The 25223-nt window shown below is 43.5% G+C and overlaps 2 protein-coding genes and 1 pseudogene across 5 annotated transcripts; all 3 read right to left on the reverse strand.

The window, feature by feature from the left end:
- Window positions 1–800: 800 nt before the first annotated feature.
- On the reverse strand, window positions 801–1235 carry LOC306938954 (large ribosomal subunit protein eL36-like; annotated as a pseudogene). The gene has a single exon. The product of its transcript is annotated as a large ribosomal subunit protein eL36-like (transcript).
- piwil2 (piwi-like RNA-mediated gene silencing 2) lies at window positions 1206–17227 on the reverse strand. Of its 3 annotated transcripts, none has more exons than XM_079523356.1 (24): window positions 17119–17227; window positions 15216–15861; window positions 14957–15062; window positions 14654–14765; window positions 13986–14149; window positions 13644–13749; window positions 13089–13199; window positions 12470–12587; window positions 12145–12269; window positions 11674–11754; window positions 11395–11508; window positions 10421–10609; window positions 9979–10063; window positions 9660–9752; window positions 9218–9358; window positions 8076–8189; window positions 7743–7931; window positions 6170–6271; window positions 5928–6044; window positions 5089–5177; window positions 4888–4993; window positions 3899–4152; window positions 3377–3484; window positions 1206–3034 (listed from the first exon to the last, which is right to left on the reverse strand). In XM_079523356.1, exons 2-24 carry the CDS (start codon window positions 15837–15839, stop codon window positions 2878–2880), a joined length of 3405 nt encoding a protein of 1134 aa, XP_079379482.1. In that variant the 5' UTR covers window positions 15840–15861; window positions 17119–17227; the 3' UTR covers window positions 1206–2877. The 3 variants fall into 3 exon arrangements, with proteins under 3 accessions (XP_079379482.1, XP_079379483.1, XP_079379484.1); XM_079523357.1 differs by lacking the exon at window positions 17119–17227 and adding an exon at window positions 16880–17096; XM_079523358.1 differs by lacking the exon at window positions 17119–17227 and adding an exon at window positions 16030–16081.
- A 1185-nt stretch (window positions 17228–18412) lies between these two features.
- Window positions 18413–22556, reverse strand: LOC306938724 (leucine-rich repeat-containing protein 69-like; the record flags this gene model as incomplete). The annotated part of the gene is made up of 8 exons (XM_079522990.1): window positions 18413–18520; window positions 19066–19248; window positions 19486–19587; window positions 20009–20080; window positions 20894–21089; window positions 21878–21950; window positions 22047–22173; window positions 22383–22556. The coding sequence occupies 8 exons, from the start codon at window positions 22554–22556 to the stop codon at window positions 18413–18415; spliced, it is 1035 nt and encodes a 344-aa protein (XP_079379116.1).
- Between the last annotated feature and the right edge of the window lie 2667 nt (window positions 22557–25223).

Raw genomic sequence — 25223 nt, forward strand, 5'->3', positions numbered from 1 at the left:
CTTGAATTCCTTTTTTCTCACTGTTCGCACTGGTTGCCTGGTGCCTGCTCTGACCTTGTAGGTGTGCAAAAGGTCATTGTTTCTAATAAAGGCAGCTGGGTACAGTGGGTACACTGTGTAGTGGACAGTTTGGAACTTTGGACACCATGAACAGTGAACACCCTGCCAAATATCAAAGAGTCCAGTAATAAACCTTCAGTTTAAAAATGGACATATCATGTACAGTAACCTACGTGATGTTTGAGGTGTGCTAGCCCCTCCTATGCCCAGCTTTGTGTACCCCATAGTGATGATTTGAAAGTGATTGGCCGGAATGTGATGTATGATAAGAGCGCCCCTCACTTGACACAAGTGTGATTTTCTTTTAACCTACAATTATACTGCATCTGCTGGCACAATGGAGTGGCAGGAAATTGGCAATGATATAACGCAGTCACTAGAAATTCTGTATGGGCTGAAAGACATACACTGTCCCAGTACATTTACCCAGTGCTTTACTGCGTAAATACCGAGTGGGTCAACTCAAAATACTGTTGATCTATAAGCTTTGAATGGTTTAAGGCCAAAATACAGAATTACTACTTGTACTTTACGTTATCAATATGCCAACTGAGAAGCAGCATAGCCTCTACATTGGCAGTTGGGTAAATGTGTAATGATATATCGTAAATCGATTCAAACTTGTAACAATTTTGAATCTTGATGCAAACAGCAAAGATAAGAAAATGCAGGATCTTTGTAAGAGAATTGATAAGTTTGTCATTTGCTACTGTATTGAAAAGAGAAACAATTCAACCACGTTTAAATGACTCAACCAATATATTGTTTTTCAAAACACACAGAACTCACTGTTCAACATATACAAATACACTCAGGAGTAGGGCCCATCTTTTTAGAAAACCATTAAAATAAAAGTGTATGTAAAAAAACATTGTGGAAAGGTTTTCTTTTTCTTCTGAGAGCCAGATTAGTCCTTGGCAGCAGCCTGGCTCATAGCAGCCAGGACGTTGCTTAGCTCTTCACGCTTTCTCTTGGCGTGGATGAGAGTTCCAATCCTCTTCTTGACAGACTTCGCGGATCATGTCCCACACAAATTTGCTATGCTCAGGTGCAGTGACATTCTTGGTGACGGGGTGGCCTTTGTTAAGGCCTACGGCCATCGGGTAACGGATTGCCATTTCTGCTATATTAATGGCAGTCAGGCCGCCATTACATGTCTTGATTATGCCACTCATGAAAGAAAAGAAGCCAGCATTTCAAAATATTAGAATAAGACCAAAACAATGTTTTTATTAATACATTTCTGTATTATAAATCCAGTTTGATTAGTCTTATTCTAATATTTTAAGATACAGGTTTATATTGATTTGAGTTTATCACTGAATGCTATAATCAAGATGGCTTGAAACATTTCACTTTGTTTAATGAATCTATAAATTCTCACTACAACCTTTCCACTATATGTTTTTACATGCACCATAACATTGTCCACCAACAACCAATAACTACAAATAAAAAAAATAAACAAATAAAATAGAAGTTTGTCCTCTCCAAAGACTGAAAGGAGGCTTAGGGGGGATTCACACTATGGTCCAGGATGCACACTCGGGACCACTTAGCATTGAATACAGTTGAATGAAGTGTACTCTGTAACGGAAGAATTAAGGCCAATGTGAATCATGGCCAGCAGGGACCAGGCAACCGTATTCGGGAACAGTTCAAATCAATCAGACTCATTGTGAATTCCCCAAGCCCCCAGTAAGGCTATCCAACGTTGAAGCTGCCACTACCTATTGGCGAAATGTGGAATTGCAGCACTTTCATGGAGGTGGACGGACGTTCATGACATCACATGCATAAGCCCGTCCGGGGCTAGGCTAGGCTAAACTTCCGCTCGCTCGAGCCATTATGTTATAATTATACTTCCGGCAGTCTTCCGGGTGCTTCAAAACGCTACTGAGCAACTTCCACTGAAATGAATAGCGGGGGGGGGCTAACGCTCCGGTTCGGTCTCTATCCTTTTATTACTCTATGGAATCCCCCCTTAGTCACCCTCCATACAGCAGACTAGGAGGTAACTGCTTGGCTTACTGACTAAATAAAAACACAAATAGTAACCCTCTCAAAATATTACAAATAAAATCTAATTATATTATTATATTATAAAGGACCCTAACTCAACATAAAACAAAACGATACATAAACAAATGTATGCTGAAAAGAAACAAATGCCGTTAGTCATGACTGACTGAAAGTAAACACAAATAAGGTCATAAACATAACTAAATATCGCACACAATAGCAATACAATGAAAATAAAAGAAACCAGTGAAAAAAAAACACTCATCATTTAACAGCTTTTTCCTCTTTATGACACGTCTTCATGTGTGTTTTTAGATTGCGATTCTGACTAAAGCCTTTTTCACAAACTGTACACGTAAATGGTTTTTCCCCTGTATGAGTCCTCATGTGTACTTTTAAATCCCCATTCTGACTAAAGCCTTTGCCACAAACTGTACACGTAAAGGGTTTTTCCCCTGTGGGGAAGATCAAGAAAACACAAATAAGGTCCTAAACTAAATATCACACACCAATAAAAAAAAATCAGACCCATCTGAAGTGAGTGGTGCTGTACTGTACAAGCCCTCCTCCCTGGCCTGTGTGTGTCTGTGTATTAGGCTGTGCAACAGTGACACTTGGTGGTGAACACACACTATAACGCTATTATCGTGCTCGGACACAGCCAGCCACACACATAGCAGTCTATGAGTGGTTGCACCACTCAAAAACCAACAAAACAATTGAACCTTAGCGCTGCTTAGCAGCGAGCAGAAGACAGGGCGGACAAATGTATTAGCTGGCCACATGTGGGGCAGCTCACAAGAAGTACAGCTTGTCGGCCAGCTGGATGGACGGCTCGGCATGCAGATGCTGGCCAGCCAGGAATGCCAGCTTGTGGGCATACCTGCATGGTGCCGGGACACGCACAGTCCCTGGCCAGTTCCAGTACAGGTGGCACATCTTGAAGGTCAGCCTGGTGGGCGGTGGGGGTACAGAGGAAAACATTTTTTAAAGCGCGAAAGCGGTTTGCAAAAACAGGGTTCCCAGGTTCCCCAAGTAAATACAATGTTCATATTATTCAACTACTATGACAAATGCAAATTTTAGGCTATTTTCACCATTCTACGTTACTTGTAAACACAGTAATATTGTAGGTTCAATCAACAAAAACAAAACTGCATGCGTATTGGTTCTCCTTACATTTTAGTCGGTGCCTTTTTAAATTGGAAGACAAAACATGACATGCAAAGGTCCATCAGGTGATGGATTAAGCCACCCACAACCCCAGACAGGAGCAAACTTTAATGTAAATTACCTTTGCAAGTGGTCTGGTGCGAGGTTGGCTGTGTTGTACACGCAGATGTAGTGTGTAGGCAGCCCACAGCCCTGGCGGATTGTGTGAGCCATCAGGAAGAAGTCCACCCTGGGTTAAAAAAACCAAAACAAAGACTTTTAAGGTTGGCTGTGAGCAACAAGGGAGGTGCAGCGGCTAACTAACCTACGACTCGGGTCCCCGGCAGAATTACTTGTATAGCATCAAAATCAGTTTAACCATGTATACAGCTCTTTGAAAATAGTGATCTACTACTAGTTCCCAACTAGCAGTGATGCAATGTGTTGCAAGCTTGTAGATCTGCCATTTTCAAAATAATCTAACTTTTACTTTATCACCACAAATCTTTTATAGGGATTCCTGGCACTTTCAGAATAATTTCAGAAATGGATTCAGCAGCCAAATGCATATTAATTTAGGTGACCGTGACATAACATGAAGACGTTTTAGAACCACTAATACAGAGCATGATGGTTAGTATTAAAGAAAAGGACCAGGACTGACCAGTCTCTGTGGGTCACGGTGTGGTCCAGAACGGTGCCAGGCGGAGGGGACCCGTAGTGATTCCCGCTGATGGAGTACAGGGTGGTGCTGATGCGTTTCTGGACCACCAGGAAGGTCAGCTTGGGCTCGTAGTTGGGGAAGGTCTCGAAGCACTTCAGGAGCTGCGGGATCTCGTAGTGCTCCACCGCGTTGAGCTGACCGTCGCCCACACCGTCTCGGAACACCACGATCTTCTCCGGCAGGCTGTGGTTTATCTGTAAAAGTCATCCATAATAGATTTATATACCGTTATGTGACATTAAATTGGCCCTTGGGCAAGTTGGGCCCTTTCGTCACTAAAGCTTAGAGGGTTATTCAAGTAAGGCTGCATTTATTTTCTTAATGCTGTGATTTCAGTGCTCAAACTTTCCAGCTTCATAAATCGCAGCCTTACCTGATATCGCAGGCACATATACAGGTCCATTAAAGTAGCAGTCTTTTTTCTTTTTTTTTTAAAGATATTTTTTGCGGCTTACGCCTTTTATTGTTTTTTTTGAAGGGACAGACAGTAGGCTGACAGGAAACGGGAGAGATGGGGGAAGACATGCAGTAAAGGCCGTGTCGGGCTCGGGAGTCGAACCCGCGGCACACTGCGACTGGATTACCAGTCGGGTGCCCAGACGGTTACGCCACCGCCTGGGCGAAAGTAGCAGTCTTTGCAGAATATGTACCACCTAATGTTTCACTGCTTTTATCTGTATAATAAGTTCTACAATCTTGAATTAATCAATGTTATTTTCTTGATTCATTCAATACATTGTGAATCCCCATTATCGGGGTTGGGGCAGACTTTGATCTTAAACTGACAGATGGCTTCAGAGGTGAAGGGTCCTCAGCCACCTGCTGGCTGGCTACAGGGGCTGTGTCTGAGGTGAAGGGTCAGAGGTGAAGGGTCCTCAGCCACCTGCTGGCTGGCTACAGGGGCTGTGTCTGAGGTGCAGTAGTTTTACCTCGTAGTACTTCTGGAGAGCAGCCAGGAAGCACAGCCGGAAGCCACTGATGATTTCCTCTGTGGCCGTCTGGAAAATGACCCTCGAATACCACTGTGTCATGAGGCTGGAAGAGAGAAAACGATGGACAAATTCCATTATTAATATTACTACTTCTTAACTTCTACATAGAAATCATAGAGGAACCACTTGTCAGTTTACCTGTTGAGGCTGGCCACGAAGCCCATCACAGACTGCTTCTTCTTGCTGGTGTCGTGGTTCACGTCAACTCCAATCACCATCAGTTGTTTCTATTAATGGGAAGCAAAATGGGGTCCAAATGATGTTAACAGATGAGCCAGAAGGCAAACATTTTAATATGTTCGGTCACGTTGGCATGCCAAATGAAATGGCTAGAGGAAACCTGTCTTATCTGCACAGAAGGACGTGCACCTATAGAGGGTATGCGCATGCTTAAAGTGAATGGCACATAGAGTGGCAAATTGAGTGGCAAAGCAACATGCAAAGTGAGTTTAACATTGTTTAATGCAATCAGATATGACTTTTCTTTGTGGATGTATGGGCTGTCAAGGCCAGAAAGTAGTTTTTTGCCACTCAGTAGGCGTTCCTGCATAACTTCCTGGTTTGATGATGATGTCATGCGCATACCCTCTATACTCAGACCACCTTCCTTCTGCACAGAGTTAAGACAGTAGGTGGAACACACTCTGGTCTAAAATAGTTCAAACTGTCCACTACAATAAGTTAATAAGATAAGAACTCTTACCCATTTGGAACCCTATTATCGCTATTTTGAGGCTAACATTCAGGAATCATAATAAGCTTGCAACAAGCCAAAACGCTCTAGTATTGAGATCTCTTGTTTAGTATATGTCTTGATGAATTTAATACATATATAATACAAATTTATTTTTTGTGTTATCCTTGTAGCATTATTGTATAACTGTACCTCTGTGCAAACTGTTAAAAGTATTTAATCAAAAAAGGAGGGGACCAAGTAATGACCCCATGGGGTCTTAGGTAGTTATAATAATGCTTACTAGAGGGACATTGACGGTCCACAACGCTCCCCCAAGTTTGCAGTTCATCTGCAGAAGAATCTTCTGGGCAACACTCCTGAGTTTCTGCGGTTGGGAAATGGTCCTGACGTTGATGCACTGCAAAGAATGCAAAAAAAAAAGTCAAAAAGCTGACACCCAAACTCAGAAGTTGCATATGTACTGTAGGCCATCTGGTCCTTTAACCCAGACCATTAGACAATAGATTTAAAGTGTTTCCACACCTGGGACGGCACAGGTCTCTGTATACAGCAGAGCTTCTTGATGGCACTGTAGAGGTCATCTCGGTTTCCTGTAATGATTATAACTACCAGCTGCACATTGGGCTGGAGGAAAAGAGACATCATTACTTTTGGCATTGGAAATGAATACCTTAGCACTTGTGTCCAATTGCAAGCAGTTGTTGAATTGTTAGCTATTAACGGTGAGGAATACGACAAGTGTTGGGATTAGGGATTAAATGATTGCTCTATTACTTAAATTACATTTGTAACGGCAACGATAACACACAAGGCAATTCTTTGTTATGGTTGGTTATGGTAGACCTGTCATCTGCAGTCCTCGGGGTAAAGTTTAGTAATAATGGCAGTTATGAAAAAAACTGGGATAATAAAGAAATAAAGGAGGATTTAGAAAAATGGGAAAACAAATCATGCTGTTATAGAACAAAGATTATGATTATTAAGACATATGTATTGGCAAAACTGCTATTTTTGGCGACTATATTTCCTCCCAAGGACCAGACACTGAAATACATAAATAAAACACTAGTTAATTTCATATGGGGAACCACTAGAGAAGTTACAAAGAGAAACCTATTGTATAAGAGTACAAATAATGGAGGCCTTGGGGCTGTGGACTTAAACTAAAAATGTTGTTTTGTAAAAATGTAGCAGCTGGTTTTAAACGGAGGGCTATGTGGATAGGGGAGGCACTGAGCTGGACCAAAAAGAAGGGCCTGGCAAGAAGCTCAGTGCCTTATTTTAAAGTGATGAATGGTGATTTGTTGTTTACTTCTGCACATCTGAATATCGATTGGACAGAAAAGTCAAGTAAATGCATTTATGGCAAAATATGGTGGCATTTTCCCTACAAATACCTAGATGAAAATCAAAAGCAGGTTTGTTTAAAAAATATTAGTAGTCAAAATATCTCTGAAAAAAAGAGAGGTCATGTGGCTGGTCTCTGTGAGGAGACTAGCAGTGAGGGCAGTAGTGAAATGGAGCTGCTTCGTCAAAACCGTTAAATGTCTAGCTTTGTGTGGGGGAAAATGCCACAAATTGGTTTTAAAATTAAGGTAAACTACAGTGCTGCTATGTATGGGGTTTTTGGGGAAAAAAATTCTGCCGTAGAACAGGAGTTTTACTGGTCTATTATTTGCACAGTTGTAAATAAGTTGTGGAAAACCAGGTGTGCCATGGTGATTCACCAGGAGGCCATCTCAGGGGAGGTGGTCTTTAAACAAATCCAAACAGAACTGAAAAGACAAAGAACTCTTGACTCAAGACAAAATAAACTGACACCTTGGCACCTATTAACATTGTAAAAAAAAAAAAAAAGAATGCCTTGAAATTCCTTGATATATATATATTTGTTGTTTGTATTGTAACTTATATGTGTGTATATATATGTGTGTAACTTGTAAACCCCTGAATCAGATTTATCATACATGAAACATGACATAATAAAGAATTAAAGTAAAAAGCAGCAGCATCCGTAGTTCTTGAAGCAGCACTAGAGGGCATTATAACTCAAATAATTTAACTCCTAACTGGTTCTTTGGCAGGGTTAGGATACCTCACTGGTGAGATGAGAGTGGATGGTCTTCACGTAGGTCTCAGTGCGGTCATCCCTCAGTTCCACCCGCACAGGCTTCTGTAGCTGAATTCCCATTGGTTTGCCCACCTTGAGGAAAGTGGACACTAGTTCCTCGGCCTGTTCCGCAGCGCGTCGGGGGTAGAATATAGCCCAAAGATTCAAGGGGACCTGACATGAAAAGGCAAGGGAAAGATGGATGTTACATTTAGGAAAATGTAACCTCGTAGTACAAACATCTACACATCATTCCTGTGTGGGAACCAGGCCGTACTTAAACATTGGACCCGGTTGTAAGACTGGCCACACACTTACACAGCTGATGACAGATTCCCTCGTAACCTCTCTGGACCAGGACACGTCGGGGCCAGTGACAAAGGATGCCGTCTGGAGACAGATGGTCTCCATGGGCAGAGTCCTACCTTGGGTCTAAAAACAACACAGAACACATACACATTATACAATGACTGCTGCAACCACAAGAAAACAGATGCATTAGCGTCTACAAGAACACATTGCAACGTTTTTTGTACACTAGCCCATTTATACCCGAGGACGCATCTGTGTCGCCGTAAAGCTTTTAACCATTATTTTAAACTTTGGCTGTTGATAAATAGCAGATCTGCCCTGCTACGAGCTTGTAGATCTGCTATTTTTGAAAAATCGTGACAATGTATGCAGATCTTTGAATATATAAACTCTTCCACAGCTAACGTTTATATTTTTAACTCAAATCTTTGCTTCTGGGGGAGTCGGTGGAACAACACATTTTCAGATGGGGGGGGTCGGCGGCCAAATCCAGATTATTTTGGGGGTCCTTGACATGAAAAAGTATGAGAAGTACTGATATACAAACATAGGTTTTTCAGAAAAACATTTTTATAGAATCTGGTCCTCAGGGCTAGTAGGCCAAGTCAGGTGTTACCATCAGGATCTCTGTGCCAATGCCCAGTCCCCATCGAGCCAGCTCGGTCTTACCATCAGGATCTCTGTGCCAATGCCCAGTCCCCATCGAGCCGGCTCGGTCTTACCATCAGGATCTCTGTGCCAATGCCCAGTCCCCATCGAGCCGGCTCGGTCTTACCATCAGGATCTCTGTGCCAATGCCCAGTCCCCATCGAGCCGGCTCGGTCTTACCATCAGGATCTCTGTGCCAATGCCCAGTCCCCATCGAGCCAGCTCGGTCTTACCATCAGGATCTCTGTGCCAATGCCCAGTCCCCATCGAGCCAGCTCGGTCTTACCATCAGGATCTCTGTGCCAATGCCCAGTCCCCATCGAGCCAGCTCGGTCAGGGCTTACCATCAGGATCTCTGTGCCAATGCCCAGTCCCCATCGAGCCAGCTCGGTCAGGTCTTACCATCAGGATCTCTGTGCCAATGCCCAGTCCCCATCGAGGTCTTACCATCAGGATCTCTGTGCCAATGCCCAGTCCCCATCGAGCCAGCTCGGTCTTACCATCAGGATCTCTGTGCCAATGCCCAGTCCCCATCGAGCCAGCTCGGTCAGGGCCTCAGGGTTGCTGTTGATGTTTTTCAGCAGTTGCTTTATGGACTGGGTGTGTTGGTCAGCGCTCACGTTGATGTGGATGGTGAGGTCCTGATGGGACATAGAAGCAATTTCGTGGTAAGAAATGTATTAATAGAGCCTACTTATTACTGACCTGACGAAGATCTATCAAGATCGAAACGTTGTCGTTTAATTCAATAAAGTAATTCTTTACCAAAAGAATGGTGTGCGGGCCCTACCTCCTTCCAAGAAATGTATTAATGCCAGGAGGAATTAATGCTGTATATACACTTCCATTTTGAAACAAAAAGGTGTAAAGTGTATTCAAATTAAATAAAATAAGTCAGTGGGAACATCAGTACGCACAAACACACACACAATACCCTTTTACCTTCATGGCGCGGAAGTCCTGCCTCATCTTGTCAGGAATACCGGTCATGAAAGCGAGCTCAGGGACAAGTAGTATCTCCCCTGTAAGGATTTGCTGCAAAACATCAGAATGTTCTTTAGTCATTTCCCCCCCCCCAAGTGCTTTGCATCATAATTCCTTTACATAAAATAGAATGTATCGTCTTGTTTAATCTTACTCGTGATGACAAACCAGGTTATGGAATTGCATAAGAAAAAAGGAGATTCTGGAGGTTCTGTTTCAAATACAGCCACAAGAGGGCAGTCTGTTCAATGAGGTCACACTGGTACATTCTTTGTACCTTCCCTCCAGGCTTGGACCTTTCCTTGGGCCGATTGACAAGCATGGGCTGGTCCATTTCTTTAATGGTGATCCCGTAGTTCTTACTGTTGACACAGCAAGACAGTTCATCGTTAACAAATTCAGTGTAGTGATGCAAATAGCCTGCATCCTTAGACTCACTAAATTGAATAAGGACACAATCATGTCACCCTCCGGGGGTCCTGGGATGCAATACTGTACTCCGTACTGTAACGCTGTTGAAGTAGGACTCATAAAATGTCCTTGGGACCCATCTAAAAGACCACCCCTGGGTCCCAGGACCCATTACATTGAAAACCTATTTACAGTGTACATCACTGCAGTGTTTTCAATTATGTTGGGGGGAGCCAGATACAATGGGAGCACTTTTTGACTGAATAATGAAGTGAAACGAAATAGCGTGTCATGCCAATAAGCCTTACCTGTAATACTCCACAAAGCTGGTCTCGCTGCCGTCGGCCATGGTGAAGGTGTCTTTGGGCGACTTGTCCCACTTGATGTCATCAATGCGGTAGGTGCGGTTGTTGTAGCGGGTGATGACGATGGCGCCCAGCAGCTCCTTGGTGCAGTCGTCCTGGAAGCTCTGTGTGCTCTGCTGGTAGAACGCCGTCCTGAAGAGGAGGAAGAAAAGGACGTTACAGCAGGTCAAACCACGTAGCAGTGGAGGTCAGTGAGTTCCTGGATTTAATGGCCATATTACCCGAGGACGCATCTGTGTCACCTTATAGCTTTTAACCACTTTAACCATTATTTTAAACTTTAGCCGTTGAAAAATAGCAGATCTACAAGCTCATAGCACAGCACCAAGTGCCACGCTACAAGCTTGTAGATCTGCCATTTTTGAAAAATCGTGTGCAAATCTTTGAATATATATTCTTTTTTTTTCCTTCTTTTTTTTTGCGGCTTACGCCTTTTATTGGTTTTTGAAGGGTGTAGTAGGCTGACAGGAAACGGGAGAGAGATGGGGGAAGACATGCAGTAAAGGCCGTGTTGGGCTCGGGAGTCGAACCCGCGGCACACTGCGACTGGATTACCAGTCGGGTGCCCAGACGGTTACGCCACCGCCTGGGCCTGAATATATATTCTTTCACAGCGAATGTTTTTAACTCAAATATTTGCTTCTGGGGAGGTCTCTGAAACAACATATTTTCAGATGGGGGTCTGTGGCCAAACAATTCTGGGGGTCGTTTACGTGAAATAGTTTTGAGAACCACAGACATAGAAACAGTTTCTTTCAGTAAACCGTCAGGATTTAGAAGACATTTTGTAGAATCTGGTCTCAGTCCTAAATGGGTTAAACTATCCAACAGAGAATTGAAACATAACATAAGTCAGACTGCTGTAATCGTTACCATTACAATGCTATACAATGAGTAATAATACTGAGTGGACCAACATGACATTCAGCACAGAGTCGTTGCGCAGCACTTTGTGGGACACATCCACCGACAGGTACAGGCCTCCATCTGTATGTTTGATGCTGGTGGAGTAGCCTGGCCAGATCTGCAGTCTGCAACCACAGAGAAACAAAGGGGTCGGAATAGGATACAGCAGCAGAGGCTAAAATGTTGGCAGCAGTCAGAACATCGTTGGAACAATTATTATTTTGTTAAATATACTATTGAAAACATCAACCTCAACTTAGATAAGCAAACCAAAAAAAATGAACGCTCACCGATGTTTTCCCAGAATGACTGCGCTTTGGGGATCATAGTGATTACGTCCCACAAGTTTCAATCCTACTATCTTCATCAACCTGGAATGAATAAGAGAGAGACATATAATTTTTTCATAACACTTCATTAGATTGTTTTAAGTGCCTAACTGACAAGTAATCATAAACAAGTCAAGTCAGAATATCAATGATGGAGTGAGTGACTGCTTATCAATGAATCATATGTTCAGTTCTGTCAGTTATGCGGTTCAAATGTTTTAATTGTAAGCTTGATTATAGTAATAAGCTGCTCCAGTTAATTCTGTCAAAGGGGCATTTAGGATTTAAATGGCAAATTAACTGGTTTCATAAGTGGCTGTGTGCAGTGGCTTAAAACGTTAAACTGAAGTATATGCTGAAACAGTCTCATCAAAAACTAAATAAAACACTTTCCCACATTTATCCAGACATGCATTAGAAACACTGTTGTACCTCCTCAGCACCACGTTGTAGAATGGAATGCAAAGGTCCGAGTGTGGAGGCAGAATCTTGGTCATCTCAATCTTGATCGTTATTTCCTGGTTGTCAGTCCTCCTCTCGCTCTTCAGGAAAACCACCTGCATGAGGGGACAAGGCAACACGTGGTCAATGTGTGTGGACACTCCAATCGTTACATTTCCACTTGAGACGGATGGAATGGGAATAGATACCAACATAAGGGGTGGTTACCGAGACAACTTTTAATCCCTATAAACTACCAAATTGTCACAATCACATGCAAAACTCCTTCCTTCAAAGAGGAAATGTTTGCACACACCTTCTCCATCTTGACAGGCAGGTAGAGTATGGAGCCATCAAAGGCCACAACCTCCCCTGTGGTGGGGCGGTGGTCTCTCAACATACCGAACCGCATTCCTATCGACTCCACATTTGGTCTGAAAGGTGATTTGGAAAAGAGTAAGATTATTTCATTTCAGAATCTTAAGAGAAATAGTCCAGAATGTCATACCAATGGCAGCAAAATGGTTTCCTCCAATTCTATTCAGCACTACTTGCAGATATACATGTTTTGGTTGCATGTCAGTCCCATATTCTGTTCCATGTGAAGGATCAATTGCAGAAGACTGATGAATCATTCTATTCTACATTTGGTGTATGTGTCCGCAGCCTAAAACTCTGGTCACAGTGAACCGATAACAGCAGACGCTCGGCACAGAATAGATGTAAACAGAATTGTACTGTGGTGAAGGGCAAGGACTGTCTAAAGAGGACGAGACGCGAAGACCGTACGGGCGACGCCATGTTGCTCCATGGTGCTCCATGGAGCAACATGGCGTCGCCCGTACGGTCTTCGCGTCTCGTCCTCTTTAGACAGTCCTTGGTGAAGGGCTACTACTACAGACAAGACACAGGTGTTAGGGCAGGGTCCCACTTACTTAAAGGTGACATGGTACTGGTAGACTGCCTCATTTTTGCAGCAGATTGGGATTTGGTTGGAACCAATCGTCACAACGTTGCCTTTGGTTCCAATCTTGTTTAGTGGCTCACTGGTGACAGCAAGAGGCAAAAAAAACATGCAATAATCGAATAAGAAATAACACAGAGCAAACTACATAGAAGCAAGTATCTTTTGATATTAGCATTCTAGAAAAGACAAAGCAAAGAGAAAAGTAGACAGACTCTCATACATGATCCTCCAAAAAGATATAATAAAAATAATACAAAAGGAAAAAAATGCCTTGTTGACTTAAGTTTTTTGCTAGATTTTTACTTGAAAAAATACCTTTAAAAAGTAACAAATCAACAGCAGTGGGGCAGAGCGAGCGGATGTTAGTGTCCCGTCAGTTTAATCACAATGCATTGTCCCCCCCCCTTAGTAGAAACCAGCATCATGACAAATCTGAGCCATTTGTAGGATAGTTAACAGTATAACAACTATTTCCACTTTTCAAAGTTACTCAAATATGACAAGTTATTGATACATTATTTACCGAGTTGCCTCCATTTTGAGTTCTGTCTTCGTCATTACGTGACCAGGATCATCTGGGGTACTACTATCTTCAGACAGAGCAACAGAGGAACTGTCGTCTGGGGCATCTTTAGAGGGCAACAGGGGACACGGTACAATGTTTGTTTATATTTAATTTCAACAACTATAGATGAAATCATATAGCCGACATTTTATGCAAGTTATCCTCTTACCTTAAAATTATTTTGCAAAGTGTAAATGCTCAAAATTAGGGCGCAAGAATTACTATTTGTTTTTTATAAATTATTATTTTCTTGTATTCCTCCTGTGAAAGATTGCACAGTGTTCTTTCATAGCAGCATACCTGTATAGACGGAAGGCTGAGGGATTGGAGGTGGTGGTACATCTGAGGAAGGCGCTTTGGACATGATGGGCCCAGGGGACAGAACTTGAGTGGGTCCTCTCCCCACGGCCAGTGGAGGCATGGCTGCTCTGCCAACCCCTGGCATAATCCCTCGTCCAAGGAAACTGTTCACAATTCACAACAATGACAGTTAGGTATTGATGGAAGAATTATTTTATTGGCAGCCTTAGCAAGCACAAGAGAGTCAACTTGAGAAAATATCAAAGTGCTGACAGAGTGCAGTAGAACTTGAAAATTCCCCATCATCTCACAAGTCCCATTCGGGAACAATACAGCCTCCCCTTTAATCATGTGTTCCATCATACATTGACAGTCTCACAGCGCAGAAAAAGACCCAGCTAAATGGCTAATAATGGAATATTGATGTATGACATCATATAACGCCAATCGAGGCTTGTCTGTCAAATTATTGTAAAAGAAGAAAAAAAAAAAACACACACACACACACACACACACACACACACACACACGGTAGTTTGTGGTTTTGTTGACAATCTAAGTAAAATCATTTGTAAGCAATTAAGAGCATTATTAACACTATAATCATTTTAATATGTTTGTATTTGATCATTGACAACCGTCTAGATAAATAAAGACCAGTGGTGTACCTGGTTCCTCTGCCCATCACTTCTTCTGGCTGTCCTGGACCAGATAGGACTCCCACGGGTGCAGCCTGCTCCTTCACCTCTGCTCCAAGATACCCGGGTGCCTCCCCCCTCCCTGCAACACAAATAGAAATCCAAGGTAAACCCAACGGTTGAGAGCTGATCCCTCTCAAACAAGAGTCAATTTTTCACGGGAGCAAATCACATACTCATTGATTTCTTGTATATCATTTTGATTAATTCAATACAATTTTTTTTATTAAGCGTCTCTAATATATATTACACCAACACTTTTGTGAAACTCACCTACTGGTGGGCCTCCTCGCCCCCATGAAGTCTGTAAAGGCTCAATGCCCATACCTCTGAACATGGCTACGAGAGCGGACCCTCTGCCATGAGTGGGGACGTCACCCTGTGTGTGTGTGTGTGTGTGTGTGCGCATACAGAAAAAGATGGAGGAAAATAAAGCAGTTATAATAGACAGGACAATTGAATTTCACATCTTGTAAAACAATAAACGGACTGACAGATAAGATATAAGGGCTGCACAATCACTCTGTCTTACACTGCTCGTCTTAATGCCGGCAGGAATCCCTCTAGCAAATCCCACGGGAGGCCCAGTGGCTAGAGGGCCTCCTCGTCCAATTTGCACGGGTGGGCCTGTGGGTAGAGGGGCCCCTCGCCCAATTTGCACAGGCACAGCGTCGGCGGCAAGAGGGGCTCCTCGTCCAATTTGCAAGGGCAGTGCATTGGTGGGTAGCAGAGGGGTTCCTCGTCCAATCTGCACTGGCAGTGAATCGGTGGGTAGAGGACCAGCCCCTCGCCCAATTTGCATTGGCAGTGGGCTTCCTCGTCCAAATTGCACTGGCAGGGCACCAGCAGGACTAGGGGCACCCCGCCCGATCTGCACCAGCAGGTCACCAGTGGGAAGAGGGGCACCCCGCCCGATCTGCACCGGCAGGGTGTTGGCGGGCAGAGGGCCCCCTCGACCAATTTGCATGGGCAGTGAATCGCCAGGGGGAGGAAAGCTTCGGGCCCTTCCAATGCCGGCCCCTTCGGTCAGGAAGGGCAGGCCTCTGGCACGTCCGACTGGACCGGGCTCTTCAGTTGGAAGCCCTCTCCCCAGCTGCCAGGGGAAGCGTGTGGCGCCCAGGAGTCCGGGGAACGAAGGCTTCTTGTTTGGATCCATTTAAAAAATAACTTGTGGTTTTCTAACAGAAAAAAAAGGAGGGGGGGGAATAACATGATTAACATAATTGTAACTCCTTCCAACATTTTACACTCATTACTTAATTTAAAAGAAGTCTACACAATTAGATTGCAGAAGAATTTATATTTTGATCAACGTTTGCTTTTTATCTCTCCTATATGGTACTTACCACATCAATACAGCATGGAATTGGAATTGTGTCCAAAATCTTATCCAACTACAAAATATTTAAAGTTTTGGGTTTGGGAGGCTAAACCTCATCAAATGGTGTATGGTGGTCCGTGGCTCAAATGCCATTCGAAAATGGCATAATATAATAGGCCTATCTATCTATTCAGTCACAAAGGCATTGAGCCATGCATGATATTTTCAGAAAATATTGACAATTCTTCTCTGGTCCATGGTCAAACCATGCTAGCTTCACGCATGTCCTCGACGTGGGTAACAAAGTCTTATGCACACCTGATAGGCTCAGAGACGGTGCGTGGGCAGGGCTCAAAGTATTCAAAACAAAAGGCACATAAAGTGCTCAAATACCCGCACGCCGTCTGCACTTGCAAATATGAACTAAAGTGGCAGCGGTGGCCGAACGGATTGCGGAGCGGTCTTGATACCGGAAGGTCGCCAGTTCGAATCAGCGGTCCGACACGTTAAAATTACCACCGCTTTAGTGCCCTTGAACAAGGCATTGAACCACTACGATGAAATGTTCTATGAGCAGGGCCTGGCTGGAAACAAGTTCTTGAGCTTAGCCCAGATACCCTGGGTAAATATAGTAATCATTTAATTTCATTTCAACACTTTTATTAAGCAACGTTTCGGTCAAAAGACCTTCGTGCATTTCGTGTCCTCGACGTGAAAGTGAAAATGGGTCAGAGCGAGGCAAGCCACTGCACTTGGCTGTACCCCCAGGCTCACCTCTTTCTGTGGCTTATTAAAAAGAGCACGAAATTAACTTTTAAACTCGCTCTACAATCGCAAACAATGTATTTTAACGACGTATTTACCAGCATACTTACTCCGGTTATTTACCTCGGTCCTCCATCCATCCATAAGTCATACAAGTATCACCTGCGCCACAAGCTAATTATTGCAACGCGACACACGTGCGCTCAACTCAAGTTACTACTGAAATTAGCAAAGCAAAATGTAACTTCATAGTAAGTTTACGTCGTGATTGTTTACAAGTTAAACGTAGCGATATACTTTTGCAAATGGTTTGGCATACAATTAACAAAGTTCGAAGGCCGGAACATACCTTAATCTTTCTTTCACTCGATGGCGAAACGTCGTCTTGTTGTGTTGTCGTTGAGAGAGAGAGAGGGAGAGGAGGAGTCTTCGACTCATGCTGCTGCTTATTGGTCGCGATCGTACAGGCCGGGAACGAGGCTAGCGATTGGTTTACCGCACCTGTCAATCTGTGTCGTCGTCGTCAGCTATATTTCTAAATACGTAGTACGACGGTGTCGCTCGCCAAACTTCGCCACAGCCCACAGACACAGTCAGGCAGTGGTTAGTATCGTTACCAGACTGTTAGGCCAGTCAATCTAAGATTTGACCCAATTCAAATAAATTGCAATAGTACGTTTTTTTATGATCCTTATGGTCATTGGTCATTCAGGGGTTGAAAGTAGGAGTAACCTATTAAAAATCACACCCGTGTGAAGTAAGTGGTGCAACTCCGTGTGGGGGTCACCGGAACTTCCAGACCCGCAGGAACGTGCCCAGGGAGCCGGGCCAGTTCCGGCGAGCCGCCCCATGTCCAAATTCCGAAACCAGAGTAATCTAGTAAGAGAGTGGACACGCATTGATCTCGCCGCAAAGCGGGTGCCTATCGGCGATAGTTCCAAACATTGCTCCTATGGCTGGAACTATTCCATTGAGATAGAATGAGCACTTCCGCATTCCATTGTTACAATGAGAGTCAACGGGAGTGTCATTACTCTCTTACTAGATTACTCTGTCCGAAACGAGAAATGACAGAGTTACCGTGTGGGGGTCCCCGGAACATCCAGACTCCCAGGAACGCGCCCAGGGGGCCAGGCCGGTTCCCGCGAGCCACCCTGGCACTAAAAATGATCTACACAGGGACCCTTGTGGGGTTGGTTGTTGTTACTGTACAGTACACTGTATAAAAGAAGCACTTTCACTGAGACGATGAGGTCACTGGTCTGATCTAGTTTTACTTTTCAGTGGTCATCATCTGTCTCCACCCGGTGAACAAAAAAATCTGCTCAAATATATGGACAGAAACATTTTAGGGTCTAACAACAATTTACAAATATCCATTCATCATATTGAAGTGACTCACTATAACGGCCAGGTCCAACTCTGAGTCTTTACTTATTTTTTATTTTATTTCTTTTGATCCATTTTTTATTTATTTTATATTTTCTAACAAGACAAACAAATGTAAATCACCAATGCACATAGGTGGCCATACACAGGGACAGCTAAAACAATGAAACAATGACAATAATAAAAGGGGAGAAAATGTTTTATTTTATTTGTTGGCACATTTTGTGGGCATCAGTAAAAAGCGAAGCTCATCTTTAAATTGGTGCAACAGCATAGTAGGAGTGTCCGTGTCTGTTGAAGCATTTGTAGGAGCAGAGAAGAACCCGCACTGGGACTGTCAAGGATCTCCTCATCTTCATGTCCTGAGAGACAAAGACAAGAGACAGAGACACACACACACACACACACACACACACACACACACACACACACACACACACACACACACACACACACACACACACACACACACACACACACACACACACACACACACACACACACACACACACACACACACACACACACACACACACACACACACACACACACACACACACACACACACACACGCAGATCAACCTTTTATTCTTTTATACTTTTGTGGGACACTGTACTGTAGTTATGACAAAGTAGGGCATTCATTTACACCCAAAAAAGGTTACACAAAACAAAAACACATAAAAGGTTGAAATATAGGCCTACACAAGGTTTCTGCCCGACTACAATGATGTTGTTCATCTATGCATTCTTTTCATAAAAACATCAATCAATCAATCAATCAGAATTTGTCTGAATTTTATTGGGAGGATGGCCCCTTGAGATGCAACATCTTGCTTTAGAGGGGGTCCCAATCAATCAATCAATCAATCAATCAATCAAATGTTCATATCTGCCCACCCTATACCTTCTTCAGGTGGATGAAGTGCACACTCTCCAGCCAGGTGAAGAGGAAGGGGCCCAGGCAGAGAGCACAGCGCCCGCTGTCCTCCAGCATGGAGGTTAGAGAGGGGGGGTAGCAGGGGAGAGCCCGATGGACCAGAGAGCATTTATTCCTGTCCTCAAGCAAGACAAATCTGGCGACCAGCTCCTGGAGGGGGAGGGTACACAGGTTGTTGTGAGTAGCTGTTGAGCGCACAGCACCATATAAAAAGGATATAAATGGTACAGAAGGGGTCAGCAACCCAACAACTAGACCTGCTCTAATACAGTGGTTCTCAGCCTTTCCTTTTCAGGCTGCGACACTGCAAAATAACTCATGTGGACCCTGGGGGTCCCGAGCCACAGATTGAGAACCACTGCTCTAATACAAAGTTGGACAGATTACCTTCAGTGCGAGCACCTCTGCAGGCTGCTGTGACACCAGCGGCTCACAGCTCACAAAGCAGTTTCCTTCACAGTAGAGCTCCTGCAGTTCTAGCAGATGAAACTGGACACAATGGGAGACAATACATTCAATATGTAATCCTACAGCAGCACTGTAATAATGAATATACCACCGTTTAATCACAGCCTGTACATACAGTAGATGTTGACCGTTCTCAGTTATGCATGGCATTATTTTTGGATTTTGCATTTACACATTGTTTCAGTTATTATTACAATGTTGACTGAATACTTTATAGTCAATGTTTGCTAAACATTCTGCATGGTTTGAAATTTGAAATTAGAAAAAATTAACCACACAATGACATTTCAGACAATCCAATTAATTCATTGAAGAATGGTATAATTTTGGATTTTTATTATATTTTCCAGTATCAGTGGGCTAAACATGCCGGACTATCTGTATGGTCCATTAAGTTACCTTTAAAGTTCACCATATAAATAAGTATAATTGAGAAACGTACCTCAACAGGAAACATGGACAACTCATTCCCAGCCACATCTAGGACCCGGAGCTTTGACAAGGACCTTATTCCCTATGAGAGAATCTAATCAAATCTACAATACATAAAACGTAATGATCTAATTCTCTGTGAGAGAAGAGAGAGAGAGAGGGCAATACAGACAGAACACAATTAGCACACAGGAGATAGAATGCCAAGTGAATAATACTAGCTGTTGTTATCTTGAATCCGGGAATCCCTATGCAAAAATAGCCTATATCTATACAAGCTCACAAGGTCCCGCAGGTCCCTTCCTAGAAATGTACTGGATTAGAAATTTGTCATTGAAATGTAGTGTAGTGAAAGTCATAAGCTTCCAAAAGAGCAAATACTTAGGTTAAGTTCAGGTACTCAAAACATTTACTTTAGTACAGTACTACTGAGGTAAATGCACTTTGTTACTGCCCATGAGTGTTGATTTTGACAGCAAATGTTGATGTAGTTTTAGTCATAGTCTTTTGAATAGGATTTCATTTCATTTTGGTCATATTTGAGTCATCTGAAATGTTTTAGTCTAGTTTTAGACGACTATATCTTCAGATTTTAGTCTGCCTGATTTTACACTTACTTGCATGCTGAAAATAGCCAATCTACTGTACAAGCTCACAACAGTAGATCTGCTATTTTCAGCATGCAACCAAACATAAAATGACCACTTCTCCACTATAGTCCCTTCTCAACAATTTGTTTTTATTTAGTTTTCATCAGTGAAAAATGGTAGTCGCAGAATATTCTTCCGTCGTAGTTTTAGTCAACACTGGTGGAGAGGCCTCCCTGGATGCTGCTGTGCCCAAGAAGGGCCTCCTCACCCCTTAATCCATCCCTGGCCCTGCTCCAACCACCCACCTCTGGAAGTGCAGTCAACCTGTTTCTGGCCACGTGTAACTTGGCGAGTGCTTTACAGTTGTACAGCTGCTGAGGCAGCCAGGACAACATGTTGAAGTTCAAGTTCATCTCAGTTAACTTTGTAAGATGACCCAACTCAACAGGGAGTTCTTCCAATGTGTTGTCCATCACACTGAGGTGTTCAAGCTTACTCAAGCTATTGAAGGAAAGAACACATATATAAATGTTTGACTGTGATCTTGCCCAAATATATGCTTATTAGTTATATTGCCTAATATTGCATTTGTATACAAGGACTAAGCCAATTGTGAACTAGATTTGATGAATATCTTTTGAATACGATAGAACGGTAATTAAGTCTGTAGTGTCAAATGTCACTACAGAAACTACATTGCAATTGTTCAAGTTGCAATGTAAGACACCAGGGGAAGGGCCCACAACAAGTAACGCATTGGCGATTAACAAAATGTATTTCACTTTTTATGTTGTGTTGTGTCCAATATCCGAAAAATAAAAATGAACTTAAAGGACCACTTCACCACTTTTCAACCTATCTTCATATAATAGGTCCTCACTAATAATCATGATAAAATGGCACGATGTTTTTCTACTCAGTCTGTGTCTCATAGGAGGGCTGTGGGCAGTTTAGAAACCGTCTTCCAGTGACATCATCATTAGGCAGATTCTTTTTTAAACAAGATTGTTTTACAAAAATGTTTAGATTTTCATTATCAATGGCTTCCATTTCCGCATTGCAACTTTTCAAGACTAGAAAGCCTGCAGTTTTTATTAGCTTGTATTCCCCATCGATGATGTCACTGGAAGACGGTTTCTGAACTGCCCACAGCCCTCCTATGAGACACAGACCGAGTAGAAAAAAATTGCGCCATTTTTTCATGATTATTAGTGAGGACCTATTATATGAAGATAGGTTGAAAAGTGGTGAAGTGGGCCTTTAACTGAACTGAACATGATAATGCCTACCTTTGTATCTCTGGTGGAAGTCTTTTAATCTGATTGTGGTTCAGATTGAGAAGAATAAGATTTGGCCAGCCACCTGTAAAGCATTGAGTGTTTGAATGTAAGTTTCATCCGTCTACTTATTATTTTTAACACGGCTCGCCACCTTACATACAACTTTGTGAAAACATACCTATCACCTCAGGCGACACTGTGGTAATTTGGTTCCTGTAGAGATGGAGTTTTCTCAAGGACCCCAAATGACCCAGGACAGCTGGAATCTCCTTTAAAGCATTATTTCCTAAATTAAGCTCTGAAAGCTGGCAAAGAGACAAGAGATTTAAGCACTAAAAAGACCATTTTATACTTTGGCTATTCGAAAATAGACGAAGCTCTTGGATCGGATATTTTAGAAAAACAAAGACAAATTGAGATATTTTTAAAATCCTGGAAATGTTGACATGCTCAAAATAGGGACGTCATGGTTAATGTCGTTGTACACAACATAAAATAAAATATTAAGACTCACGTGCCGCAATGACAGAAGTTCAACAGGCAAAGTTGTAATGAGATTATTGTTGAGCAAAAGAACAGTTACGTTTTTTAATCTCGAAACTGATGTAGGAACTTCATACATTTTCTTAGAACTCAAATTAAGAGAAGTTGCATTTCCTTGTAATGCTCTAATAACTAGTTTAGCCATATTAACAGGACGTTTTACATGTAATCCATGCTTTTACAATAGGTTTCCATGGATATGTGATGCTTTGAGACCAAAACTAAGCATAGTTTTTCCAACAACAGTGCCATCTAGTGGCAACTTCTGGATATGGAATATTTAGATTTTCTTTGTATCCAAGTATATATTAGTCAGGGAATATTATCAGAAAAATTTCCAATCTGAGAATAAATTCCTTACCAATAAATGTTTTCACCCTTTTGTTTGTAAAGGTGTCTAGTAACACAGCTAAGTGAGCTCACGAAGATTGAAATTCACTAATTCAGTTTCCCTTAGTAGGGGAATCTGTGACAGATGCTGAAAGTTGGGAACCATTATAAGTTAACCTATGCAGGCAAACCGTTAATAAAGTATTAAATCAATCAATGACTCAATCAATCATATGGCTGCTGCCCAACCTACTTCAACAATGTATTTGGTTTTGGTTATGATGGTGATGGGAAGGAAAAAAAACTAGTAGCATCTCTCTTCAGCTCATGTCATATTTTATTGTCGTTTATTTCCAATTCCACCCATGTGTTTTATTGTATGAGTGTTGCTTTGCATTACACAAGATGCCACGCAGTCATGTTTTACAGTCACGTACCGATGCGATGTCAAATCAATATTATATATTCTTTCTTACACAATGCGATACACAGCCAATCAGGAACAAATATTACTAAAACGTCATAATTGTATATTGTGTTAATGGTTCATTTGTCTTGGTCATTTATCATGTACATACAATACAATCAATGTACATACAATATACAAAGATTTATGTTATACAATTGACCGAACGGGAAACTAGATTCAAGGTTGTTGCACTTCATACAAAAACAAAGCATTTGTTGTTGTTGACAAAATGAGTTTTCTAATATTTATTATCCCTTACCAACCAAATAATATTACTCTCAATAATATTAATATTAATGTCAATATCAATAATAATGACTATAAATAATTAATTATACTAATGATAATACTTAGTAATCATAATAATATTGATGATAACAATATAATAATAATAGTAATAATAATTACAATATTATAGGATCGCTTTTTTATGTGTGCACACATACAGTTACACACACCCATACACATATATATGATATGTTTATGAGACAGCGCTAGCGTGCGTGGGGCTCCACTTTTTCACAAATCGCACATTTAGAATTAGAACGTGGCCATACGTGGTTAGTTTTTATATTGTTCTAAATCATGTGTTTGACATTTCCCGTTGTTTCAGACGTGCACATGTTGCCAGTGCCGCGGACGGTGCGTGCGAGGCGGGGGAAGAGCAGAATCATTAGGAGGTCTAGTCGTGTTCACATGCAGAGGTCGTCGAGTGAGGGAAACCCTGGCACGCCCCTGGAGGAGTCGTCAAGTGAGGGAAACCCTGGCGCGCCCCTGGAGGAGTCGTCAAGTGAGGGAAACCCTGACGCGCCCCTGGAGGAGTCGTCAAGTGAGGGAAACCCTGGCGTGCCCCTGGAGGAGTCGTCAAGTGAGGGAAACCCTGGCGCGTCCCTGGAGGAGTCGTCAAGTGAGGGAAACCCCGGCGCGCCCCTGGAGGAGTCGTCAAGTGAGGGAAACCCTGGCGCGCCCCTGGAGGAGTCGTCAAGTGAGGGAAACCCCGGCACGCCCCTGGAGGAGTCGTCAAGTGAGGGAAACCCTGGCGCGCCCCTGGAGGAGTCGTCAAGTGAGGGAAACCCCGGCGCGCCCCTGGAGGAGTCGTCAAGTGAGGGAAACCCCGGCGCGCCCCTGGAGGAGTCGTCAAGCGAGGGAAACCCTGGCGCGCCCCCTGGAGGAGTCGTCAAGTGAGGGAAACCCCGGCGTGCCCCTGGAGGAGTCGTCAAGTGAGGGAAACCCCGGCGTGCCCCTGGAGGAGTCGTCAAGTGAGGGAAACCCCGGCGCGCCCCTGGAGGAGTCGTCAAGTGAGGGAAACCCTGGCACGCCCCTGGAGGAGTCGTCAAGTGAGGGAAACCCCGGCACGCCCCCTGGAGGAGTCGTCGAGTGAGGGAAACCCCGGCACGCCCCTGGAGGAGTCGTCAAGTGAGGGAAACCCCGGCACGCCCCTGGAGGAGTCGTCAAGTGAGGGAAACCCTGGCGCGCCCCTGGAGGAGTCGTCAAGTGAGGGAAACCCTGGCGCGCCCCTGGAGGAGTCGTCAAGTGAGGGAAACCCTGGCGCGCCCCTGGAGGAGTCGTCAAGTGAGGGAAACCCTGGCGCGCCCCTGGAGGAGTCGTCAAGTGAGGGAAACCCTGGCGCGCCCCTGGAGGAGTCGTCAAGTGAGGGAAACCCTGGCGCGCCCCTGGAGGAGTCGTCAAGTGAGGGAAACCCCGGCGCGCCCCTGGAGGAGTCAAGTGAGGGAAACCCTGGCGCGCCCCTGGAGGAGTCGTCAAGTGAGGGAAACCCTGGCGCGCCCCTGGAGGAGTCGTCAAGTGAGGGAAACCCTGGCGCGCCCCTGGAGGAGTCGTCAAGTGAGGGAAACCCTGGCGCGTCCCTGGAGGAGTCGTCAAGTGAGGGAAACCCTGGCGCGCCCCTGGAGGAGTCGTCAAGTGAGGGAAACCCTGGCGCGCCCCTGGAGGAGTCGTCAAGTGAGGAAAACCCTGGCACGCCCCTGGAGGAGTCGTCAAGTGAGGGAAACCCCG

Source organism: Electrona antarctica (genome assembly GCF_951216825.1).
Source record: "Electrona antarctica genome assembly, chromosome: 15".
Lineage (NCBI taxonomy): Eukaryota > Metazoa > Chordata > Actinopteri > Myctophiformes > Myctophidae > Electrona > Electrona antarctica.